The sequence below is a fragment of the Nothoprocta perdicaria genome, unplaced genomic scaffold (assembly GCF_003342845.1).
Source record: "Nothoprocta perdicaria isolate Ctin4 unplaced genomic scaffold, notPer1 scaffold_116, whole genome shotgun sequence".
NCBI classification, from domain to species: Eukaryota; Metazoa; Chordata; class Aves; order Tinamiformes; family Tinamidae; genus Nothoprocta; species Nothoprocta perdicaria.
Genome location: NW_020454272.1, coordinates 1,268,889 through 1,280,977, shown reverse-complemented (window position 1 = coordinate 1,280,977; position 12,089 = coordinate 1,268,889). Strand labels below are relative to the sequence as shown.

Genomic DNA, 12,089 nt, shown 5'->3' with positions numbered 1-12,089 from the left:
TTCATATAGAGACCAGCCATTCCTCTCAAATTTATGCTATAAAAAAATAAGTACGTGAAAGTTTTGAAACAATGAATGACAGAGAATGGAGCTGAAAAGATCTAGAACAGGGAATAACCATGGGCAGTGCTGGGGATTATTAAACAAGCTCCAGTTTAGGTGGTATTTGTGGTATAGGACATAATCCTTAAGGTGCTGCAAAATGTTTGTGAAACTAGCCTGACTAGTACATTTTTACTTAGACTGTATGTATGGCCATTTTAGCTCTTGCTGAGACAAGCTTTGACAAATCAGAAGTGAAAGGAATGGTGCCTCAGGTATCGTTTATTAGCTATGTCTGGGAAGCTGTCTTTGTATTATTACAATTTCTAAAATCAAAGGCCATGCAGGATGAAGTACAATGCCATCCAGAATTTAGAGAGGTGTTCACACTATCTTCAGGAGTTAAYGTTAAGTCCCTGAAGCTAGGCTCCTGCTGTGAGGAGTGGAGGTTGGTTCAGAGTTCATATTCTAGGTATAAGAGGGTGAGAGTCCAAAAGCCAGGCAGGGGGGAGCTCACAGACCAGAGGAACAGGGTTTATATAACCTCATCTATATGCAAACAGTCCAGTGAATTGCCTGAGCTGTGCCAGCTTGCCCACCCACTTAAATTATGTTTTTATCATTCACTGAAAGATACTGCAGTTTTCTTTTGGTATTGCAGTCTGTATTCGTGAGAGGTAAATAAAGATGTCAGGTTTAGAATTTTTGTATAATAAGGCAAATCTCTGTTGAAATCCTGACTTTTTGTTAGGGAATAGAGAGTCACTTCTCTTTAAGGATGACAAGCCAGAAGCTAAAGGTGACCCAAGCACAGGCAGTGTCCACAKTCACAGGTCTGAACTTGCCAGGCAGAAGCAGGTGCTGGTTATAGGGTTCACTGAAAACACCAGATAAGTGGTGAAAAAGGCCCAGGGTCCAGTCAGGGAGTCCAGGCAGGAACAAAAAGAGATGGGGTCAGAGATGGTGCTAGAGACAAGGCTGAAAGGTGAATCCAAAGTCAGTCTGGGAGGCAGGGCCAAAGACAGAACTGAAGACAAACTGTAATATCTGTGTGAAGGGTCTATGCAGGAGAAAAGCTGCCTACAGTGTAGGTCCATAGTCCATCTAGCAGGCAGGGCCACAGTCAGGGCTCAAGACAGATACTCTGTGTTGTGTTGAGAGCTCAGGGCTGCACTGAAATGGGACTCCTGGGCCCTGGGAGGTCTCCTTGTTTTGAGTGGCTCCAGGTGGAGCTGGTCAGGGCCAGTCAGGCCTAACACGTCTTCATTTTTGTCATTTCTTGTCTTATTCTGTCAGTCAAATGTGGTAGTTGTATCTGATTGTAATTATTCTCAGAATCACAGAACAAATCATATTGGAGGGGTCCTTTCAAGATCATGTAATCCAACCCTGCTGCTCAAGCAGGGTCACCTACAGCATTTTGCCCAGGATACTGACCAGATGGCTGTTGAATATCTCCAAGAATGGAGATTCCACCACCTCGCTGGGCAACTTGTGCCAATACTCGGTCACCTTCACAGTAAAGGAGCTTTTCCTCACATTTAGACAGAAATTCTTGTCTTTCAGTTTGTGTCTGTTGTTTCCTGCACTCTCACTTGGCACCACTCAAAAGAGTGTGGCCCCATCTTCCTGATCCTCACTACAGATGTCACTACTTGTCAATAGGCATTGACAATGTTTCTTCTAAGCCTTCTGTTCTTCAAGCTCCAGTCCCTGCTCTTTCAGCCTTTCCTCATATGAGAGATGCTGTAGTCCCTTAATCATTTCAGTAGCCCTCCACTGGACTCACTTCAGCAACTCCATGTACTTACACGGAGGGGTCCAGAACTGGACACRGATGCTGCAGATGTGGCCTCACCAGGGCCAAGTAGACGGGTATCATCACCGCCCTGAACAACAGCTGACAATGCTGTCTTAATGCAACCTAGGATACCATGGGCCTTCTTGTCCACAGGGCTCACGTGATGTGTTGGCTCATGGTCTGCTTGTGCGCCAAGACATAGTTACATACATACATACATAGCTGTCCACCAGGATCCTTCCTACACAAGTGCTTCCTTGTACCGTTGTGTGGGGTTAATTTTCTACAAGTTCAGGACTCAGTTTTGCTGAACTTCATGCCATTCCCCTCTGCCCATCTCTCCAGCCTGCTGAGATCCCTTTAAATGGCAGCACAATCCTTTGATAAGCCCCCTTCATTTCTGATATTTTGAACATGGTAAGAAAGAAATGGGAGAGAGGTAGTTCATTGTTATGAGTAGTAAAATACTTAAAATTACCTTTGCTTCCCTTACATATGAGTATTAAGATTCAGATTTTTAYAAATAGCTGCTGATTAACTTTGAAGAGCTAAGGCAAGTAAAATATGTTCTCCTACATCTAAAAGCAAATCTTAAAACAAACCGTTTTTCTCTACTTTTAAAAATATTGAAAGGGAAAATGAGAGAAAAATAAGTGAAAGGAAAAAGGCAGATGTGAAACAAAACAACAGCAGATTGCTGTAGCTGCAAATGAAGGGTGACAAAAGAGCAAATGATCATAACATCAGCATAAGTAACAGTGGAGATAAAATAAGCAAATTCTGTAAGGCTATAGAGGTGGAATTATAAAAAAGAAGCTAGGAAGAAGAGGTAGAATAGCAATAAAAAACAGAGCTGAGTTCACCTGATCAGTTATGCCAAGGAAGAGATGATTCTACAAGCTGGCCTTTTTGGAACAGGGGTGCCTTTGAATCTAGTGAGGAACAAGARAACAAAAGATGAGTTCTGCATTACCTCATTTTGAATGCATTTTATAAAATATCTCCACAGCTTTTCAAAGGGTCTTGCAGAAGTTTCCAAATCTATGAAATTGTGGCTGCCATATATTTCATAGTTAGGTTTAATTTTTTAATATGTTTATGTGCAGTGTGTTTTGAACATTTTCTTCAAATATTTCTCTCTGCTTGGTTGCTATTGCAGTGTTGCTTGGTACACAACGTACAAAGGCTTGTTCAAGATTTAAATAATGTATATTGTTTTTATTGACTGATGAATTACAGCATGAAGTGTTTGTCTTTGCAGTTGTATTTTATTTGTATTCTAGCAATKCTAGGTAGTATGTTTAGTATACTATTTTAACAGTATCCTAAGTCTTTACTGAATTAAATAAAGTGTTTTCATTGGTCGTGGTATCATGTAAAATTTCAATTTTCATTTCTTTATAGGTGAAAACAGTCATAATGATTACTCATAGCTGGTGACTATAGTGTTACTATTATCCCGAAAAAGTTCTGAGACAAGCACAGAAATTATTTTAAGAAACTAACTCATTTTTTAGAAACCATTATTAATTTTCAGTGAAACAGGTATAATATAAATTTACCCTTTGGCTGGTAATAGGATTCCTGAAAAAAATGTCATGCAACCRAGCTATCTTTGTCCTATTTTACCTAATTTATGTTAGGTAGAATAATTTCATAGTATAGTGGGGCTCCTTCAAGATTTGGTTTCATGTCACTTGGTCATTGCTCTCGCCTTCAGTGTGCATGAAAAAAGACCAAACTGAATTTTAATGTGTTCTTAACTGTAACATCCGTCAGTGCAACACGAGGCCACAATTATCCCTCTGTCGGCATCCTTAGTTCCCGCCAACTCCATCTCCTATRGAACACAGAGAGAAAGAGAGGAAAATTAATCTCGCAACAACCCTCTGGTTGCCAGCATATTACATGAACTACCAAGCTCTATGGCCTTCCTCTAAAATTAGAAGAAACTATAGCAGAAAAATCCAGGAAGGACTATAAAAAAATCTTTCAAGAAAGCATGGAGCTGCAAATTCCTTGAAGCTGGAAGAATGCTAGGAAAGCACCATTTTATGCCAACATTATTCTCTGCTGTAGGCATCTACTACTAGACAGTGAATGAAGCTAGTGAATGGTTGAAGATAGACAGAGTTGTGGTGTGGTTAAGTACAGCTGATCCTGTTTTCTCATAGCAAAACATCTATCTATTCTTTACTAATGTATTGTAATTCAGAAGTTTGCATTATGAATTGCAGTTCTATAGGGCCAAGGGCATAAATGCAGTTGATGTTATATTTATTATGATGTCATATACTGTAATCAGCTTTTCCTGTTGTCTTCAAAAATAATAAAATGAGTCTCCCAAATGTAATTTTAAGTTAAAAAATCAGAAAAACAAAATCATCCCAAACAAAATATTTGTTTACGAAGATATATGTTATCTTATATCATAAATATGAGTTGCTGAGCTTCATGCTAATAACAGTCTTGAACAGAACCAAATCCCTTGAGTCCTAGTCCARGGACTATGCTCTAGATAACAGTTCTTCCATGAGATCAGTGCCTCATTGCCTCATTCAGGGAACAGTATGGATGCTCAAGGAGGCTAAATCAAAGTTGTCAAAGCAATCAGCTGAGCATGAAAAACTTTGAAGTGTCTGTAAGTGATATATGCTTCATGATGGAATAGAGTACTTCAACTAGGCTGTTGCTGGGTAAATAATACATCAACAGTCAGAAACATACATTCCTAGAAAGGCCCACGGAGTTCAAAAAGTGCAGATCACTCTACTGTTGACTAATCATTTGTCAAGTAAAATGAATCATTGTCTTCAGTGTATTTGTATGTGTTATAATAGTTACAGACACAAGTTGTTGTTCTTATGTAGTGATAATATCAATTTTAATAGTTATAAATATTAACATAAAATCAGAAAAGAATTGCAGACACAAGTTGTTGTTCTTATGTAGTGATAATATCAATTTTAATAGTTTTAAATATTAACATAAAATCAGAAAAGAATTGCAAGGATGATTTTCTTAGTTTGTGATGGCTGTGTTCTGGGAATTATTTTTGTCTATTCTGAGCAATGAATTGTAACATTTACATAATATATATTAGTTATTTGCATTTAATCTGTTTCAATTGATTTTGCTTTATTTCTGTATGTGCCATGAATAATATTTCTCATAGTAGTTCCAGTTCTGGATATTCACCCTCACCTAGCATGATCTGCTGTTAGAAGTTATAGTTTTTATATCCGGCATTTTTCAGAATTTTGTGTACAAGATCATTTAAATTCTAAGTATTTGAAAGGCCTAATAATATAATTGAAATGTATAAGATAAAGCAGAAGCTTTTATGTAAAGCAGAACCTTTTGGAAAACAACTGCACTTCTGCCATAGTAAACTTCTTGAACTATATTTGCTGTCTGAATGTTAGGCATAGTTTTTCTCAGATAGCATCTTGTTCCTAGTTATTCTTATTGCTTGTCCAGGAATACTTGTCATTAGATTAGTTTATTTTCTAGAACATGGTTACACAAACTCTACTGCAGCAGAACTTCCATCTTAATGCCTGGAAATAGCTTTCTCCTCCAACTGAAATCATGAATGCTAAAAGAATAATATATCCAAACTTACTATTGCATGAGGCTGAAAGATTTTAATTCGCCACATTAAGTTGGCAGTATTTATTCTAGCATCAATTTCTTCACCAGATCTGCTAAACTGACTGTCAACAGAAAGATCTCTCCTTTCATACGTGATAGAGCCTCCGCTCWGAATTCTCTCAGTCAATCACTACTAAGTTTTGATTCTGCAATACCAGAAGTATTTAGCAATGTTCAGCAGGTAATGACTTGGGAAGAACCTTCTCTACAAGTAAATTATGATTATCACTGCATTTCTTTCTTTCCATCACTCCAGACATTAGGAAGAAAAATAACAGCTGAAGTAATAGAAGAGAGGGGACCATAAATTTTATTGTGACTAGATCAAATCTGCCTTACAAGATGTTTGAGACCGTGTGCACTTTGCTATTACACATGTAGTCAATTCCAARCAGCACAATAAAGATATTTTGAGTCTCATTGGGAACGATATGTCTTGTAGAAATTATTGTATAGCATACCAGATGGCATCTTTCTTGCAGACATAACTAGAATGTGCTTCCTCTATTGCCTTGGAGAAGAAAGAGCCAAGTATTGCTCTCCCTGTGTTGCTGAAGAGAGTTATGCGTCACTGCTTCCTTGCAGGAATAGGTACATCTTTTTTTTGATTGGGGTATCACAGCAGGATTATCACAGGATTTATGTTCTCCAAAATCACAGAAAAGCACAGTGCAATGTAAATGTGTTGGAGGTGAGACCTGTTCTCGCAATCTGCACTACATTTTTCGTTACCAGGACCAGCTTTATACATAGGCAAAGTAGGCACTGCCTCCAGCTGTACATCAATGGGGCTGGCACTGAATCACAGTCTTCGGTGAAATGAAGAGACACTCTTCTGGTCTCTCAGCAACAGCAGTTGCTCCAAGTCCGACTTGTATTGGCCCAGAAAAAAATATCAGAGTGGCCCTCCTGGTACAATCAGTCTCCTTTACTGGCTCAGGACAAGGAGATCAAGTGAGCTGCAAGCTCCAGTAACAACACACTTGGCACTAATGCTGGCATTCCTGGCTCTGCTCTCAGTTCCTTCCTTTGCCTTCTCTCCACTACTACTTTCTTTGACAAAAGGAGGAAACTAAAGAGATCTTGYAGATAAGAGGATATTCTAGCAATGAGAAGAGAGTCAGGGATGAGAACAGGTCTGCAAGAGGGCTGTGCACCTCCTTATATTCTCTCCCTTTGGTGAGCAATGTTATGTTGTATTGATGGGGGTCAGATGTGTAATTGTTCGAGTAAGAAGATCGAGCTGGAGGGTAACAAACAGGAGGGCCAACAGTGCTATAATCATCATTGCTGGGGCCATGGAGATCAGATAGACATAGCACCCAAAGCTACATGAGGATGTGTGCCCATGGAGTCACTCAAAAGCTGAATTTTGAATTTTAAATAGTTGCTAGGCATTGAGTCAAACACGTCTCATATATTCACTGGCAGCATAACTTCTATGCTGTTTATAGTAAGGTAAGGAAGAAGCATTTTGACCATGAAACTGGTGCATCCATTATTGGCTGTGTCTTATTACGTTATTAAACGTTTTTTGTGGGGGACAACCAGATACAGAGACATTACAGTGTGTGCATGAATGGGAAATATTGCACTTAGTCATATATAATCCTTTCAAAGAGTGGGGTTATTTTTCACTAGATATCTTTCCTGTTTCGTTTCTTTTTCTGCTTATTGGGAAAGACAGAAGACAAATTCAGGAATCTTGGAAAGGAATTCATGATTTCTCCATCAATTAAAAAAAAATAGCATGATTTCAATTCTCATTATTTTAAGATAATTCTTTGTCAGTTTGTTCTCTGAAGAATTTGATCAGTCTTTCAGATTTGCCAATCCAAGGGAAATCCACTCTATTTCATCTCAACATACACTACACTCCTTGCATTGTCATAGCTATGACTGGATGCAACCCTGAAAGGATTATGCTCCATCACTGTACAAACATATTGATTTACAGAAGAAAAAAAAAACACTTTGATAAGTAGGGAGATTTACAGATAGGTGAGAACAAATTCATTTGCRTCCCTGTGACACCAAGATTCCAAATATTTTAGAATATGTACTTTCTCTGAAAAGAAATGAATTGTCCATTCCTCTGCCTGAAATGGTATCCTTATTAAAAAAAACATATTCTCTTTGTTGCATATATCCATACTCTATGAATATTAAATTCTTGACAACATTCCTAGTTCATTCAGCAGTTATAGATTGACCTCTTTTGATAAATCTCCAGTATTTTTCTTAGATGCCTAATGGCTTTTCTTACTTCATGTACTGATGTACAGTGAGAAGAAATGGTTTAATCTGAAATCTTGCAGCAATCTGCTATTTTCCAACCTCATAAAACATCTTCTATGGGCCACCTAAAATTATTCTACAGAATCATTACGTACTTCAGTTTGAATCAAGTGTTCAGCCTACATGCAGTTCTTCCCAAACTTTGTCTTCAGATAACATTCATCCTTGTCTGAAAACAAAAGACAATAATAATAAAATACTCTTTTGAATTCTTTCTGCAGTCAGCAGTATTAGAGAATAAAAGGTCATCCATTTCTAGCCCAAAGGCTATCTGAATAGCTTTTGAGTTTTAGTGGGAAGTTAATTTAAAACATTTAGTTCAATTTTAAGTCCATACTGCTAGTGCTTAGGAAGCTTYTGCATTCACCTTGCAAAGAGTTGTTAATATAAAGTCATCATCTGAATGTAGGTTTGTAWTTTTTATAAAACACTTTTCTGACAAAATATCACTGATCCCAAGTGATACCTTTGACAGATACCTACAGTTCTCTTATGAGTAGATTTAAAGTCCTCTTTTAAACTGGCCGTTGCTTGAAATCCAGAATGGATAGAAAAAATGAAGAAATGAATGTGTTTAATAACTGAAGTTCTGCTGGAGATCTTAGAATTATACTCTGAATATTCCATTATCTGTCATTTGTTCCAGTATTCCATAATCTGCCATTTTTGTTGCTGAGTTCTGTAACCCTATATCCTGTTGTGAAAAAGAAGTTTAACAAACATTCCTCTTTGAGGTTTATTTGATATTGATTATTTGATACTGAAAGCTATCAAATGTTTCTATCTTGGGACAATCAATCTCAAAAAATCAATATTGATGGAAAATATATCTTGAGATATTTAGTTACTTTTGCAGGAAAGAAATTTTAGTTTTAATGTGAAATATATCCTCTTCTCTCTTTTTAAAAATATTATAGTAGGAAAATATATGTCCTCTCTACAAATTATGGCAACACTATAAATATGTCCACAATCATTTGTATTTTGTAGCAAAAAGAAATAAACTTTTTTTTTTTTTAGTAAAAATAATTATGCATTTCAAATGGTGACCTTTTCGAGTCGAATCATTTCACATGTTGGCATGAAGGTTTTCCTGCGTCTTATAATATTTTACGGTTGAAGAAATCATGCAGATAATCAAATTACGTTGACTAAAATTGTAGTGCAGTTTGTGCAGCCTTTTGCAGTACTACAGGAGAGAAACTGTAAAATGTACTCGTTATTGATTCATTAAAGCATTTTACTGTGACATAAGCAGAAATACAGACTGCAGCAAATGCTGTATTAAAAAGGGAAAAGAGAATGCACATAAAAACGTGCCATGGGCTATGGCTTGTGTTTTGCATTTGCTAATGTCTTGTGAAACGTAAAAAATCTACAACAAACAGATATGTAAAGCGTAACGGGTATGAAGATTCTATTCAGATTTCAGTGCTCCAGGTTGCTTTTGAATCTTGCTATTTTCTGCATTTGTTTTGACTGCTCTCATCATTCAAGATTGACGCTTGGATGGGTGTGTAGGAGGAAGCAGCAGCAGCAGGCTTACAGCTTGCAGACAAAAAAAAAATCTGCCTTATCTGATGGCTATTATTGAAAATGCGAGGTGTAGCCTAGGCTGGGTAATGAAGGGGAGCGAGCAAGGGGGAGCAAGGAGCATGGAGCTGCATACTGATGAGTGTAGGAGTACTTGATAAAAAGAATTCTTGCTGCTGGCAGTGCATTGCTCATTGTGGAGTATTCCAACAATCACATATAACGGAGAACAGCTTAGCTGACAGCTTGATATGGGTTTTTTTTTTTCTTTTTTTTTTTTTCCTACTGTATGACGTACCAGTCTGTAGTAAAGATTAATAACTAAGAAATGTAGAGCGAGGATCAGATCTTTTGCTGCGTACTGCCCTGTAAACTATGTTTTACATCTGACTTTTCTGCTTGCTGAAAAYATTAATCTGTCAAGCTGGCGGGCTCGTTTGATACCAACTTTTCCAGGAACACGATGTGGCAATGCCACCTCTCAGCCCAGGACTACCGCTATTATCCAGTGGATGGTTACTCTTTGCTTAAACGCCTCCCTCTTCACCCTCCTACAGGACCCCGATGCCCTGTCCAGACAGTGGGACAATGGTTGGAAAATATTGGGCTACCTCAGTATGAAAACCACTTGCTGGCTAATGGATTTGACAATGTGCAATTTATGGTAAGAAATCTTCTGTGCATAGCTGTATATATATACACTGTAGCTGCCTTTTTTTTTGTCTGTCTCTTCTGTGATCRTAGAAATCTTAAAGCTCTTCTGCATTGCACTGAGAAGATCTGTTAGTGTTTCACTTTTCTATGTCTAGCTAAATTAATATATAAATTGTCCTAAGATAAACTTCCAAATTATACATGTTACAAAATATTTGAGCCAGGAATACAGTAAAATAAAAACTGAATATAAATGTTCTTTCTCTCTCCCTCATCAATCTTCATGTTAAAAAAAAAGCATAATTCTTTTAATTGATGCTCAGCAGGAGGCAATTTTAAACATGTAAAAGCTGTACAATCCCCTATCTGCAATATATCACATTTTTATTTTTATTTAGATGTTAACACTATCATAATAATAATTAAATAACATGTAGTGCTATTCTTGTACTGAGAGGAATTTTAGTTACAGATAAATAGGAACTGAATAAAATATGCTATCTCTGTAAGAGGGTCTGGAGGTCTCAGTTAAATGCTTTTGCATCTTAAATCAGGCTATGAGATTCACTTGTTGAAACTTGTGCCCTGTTTGGAGAAGTAACACATTCCTTTAAATAGCTCAGATTTCCTGTTTTGACTCTAAAGATGTATCAGGAATATGTGAATGAAGTAAAATTTTATGTACTTCAGAATTTATAATATGTCTGAGAGATATAAAATGGCATAGACTTGAGATCTGCAAACTTCCTATAGAAATGAATATTGAGAGTAAAGAGAAAAGCAAGACTGTTATATAATCACTCTTCTTTCTGCCTCAGTATTCCTATTAGTTGTATCTCTTGCAAAAATCCTCACCACATTTTTTACAAATTATCAGATCTTAAAGTATTATTAATACCCCTTATTTAAGATTTTTAGTTATGGTGTACATCTGGAAACAGTTCTAACTTTTCCTAACTTACTCCTGGTATATAAGAAACAGAAATGAAAATTATTTTCAATATTATCACTAGAAAACCATCATTTGAGTCCTGGTTTTCCTATTTCATTTATTTTGCCAACCTCAAAGTGTGCCATGGGTTACTGATTAGAAAATTATAGAACAAATTCATGTCATTTCTACATTAGAAGAGTGTGGAGGCTTCCTCCTGTTTTTACATGTCTGCCATGTGACCTTCATTTATATCAATAAAAATAATAAGAACCTTTCCCTTTAAATATTCTTGAAAAGAAAAACAAAGCTGCAAGTGTCTGCTGCCAGCCCAGCAAGCTAAGAAATATTTCAAGCTACAGTTTCCCAAAATGCAGCTATAAATTCTTATATAACTATATATATGTAGATATATGTAGATATAGAGAGATAAAGGAGCATTAGTTACATAAGGGCTTGTTCATTTAGTCTTAAAGAGATTACCGAAGGAAATTGTTCACAAGAGGCTGTAGGTGGCATGAGAAATGCAGAGGGGTGCACCTACCTCAGGTAGATGATGAGCCCCTAGGAGCTAGAGCAACTGCCTTGGAAAGCTTTCCAAATATCCCCTAGCTATAGAGGAGCCTGATCTACATTCTGCTGGAGTTTGTATAAGACTCTAATTTCCTAAATCTGTTATTGCTGTTCTTAAATAAGCATACACATTCAGCAGGAGATTCTGCCCTCAAATCAAACTTTTTCAGGTGTCAGGCAGATTAAGTTATGCCTGCGTGCTCGTGTGAGAGCTAATGCTCCCTACTTGTCGTGATCTAATCCTTTTTCTGAGGCACTTCCTTCTTAAATATATACCACAGGTAAATGACACAGGGACTCTTAATGTTAGTTTTGTTTGCATCCATATGTGACTGGAAGATTAAACCCTTAAATCCAATGATTAAGCAAAAAGCTGCAAAATTATTCAGTAACAAAACAATTATGTCTTAGTAATTTAATAATTATTCCATTATTAATTTCAAAAAAGTTCAGCATATTGTTATATATTTCAGTTTATTGTTTGCATCAGAAATTGAATCTTTCCAGTATTTTACTGGAAATAAAAAGATAATAAATACCATTTTCTCTATGAATTATTTTTTAAAATATATATTAGCATTACATAGATGCAAGACTCTCATG

At 36.7% G+C, this 12,089-nt stretch overlaps 1 protein-coding gene across 3 annotated transcripts in view; it reads left to right on the top strand.

The window, feature by feature from the left end:
* Positions 1-9,580: 9,580 nt before the first annotated feature.
* The window catches only part of ANKS1B (ankyrin repeat and sterile alpha motif domain containing 1B), a 195,679-nt gene continuing 193,170 nt past the window's right edge, over positions 9,581-12,089 (top strand). For all 3 annotated transcript variants that reach the window (XM_026053456.1, XM_026053455.1, XM_026053454.1), the window contains exon 1: positions 9,581-9,992. In XM_026053456.1, coding sequence (XP_025909241.1) covers positions 9,792-9,992 — 201 coding nt within the window. In that variant the 5' untranslated portion in view covers positions 9,581-9,791. The remainder of the gene's footprint in view (positions 9,993-12,089) is intronic.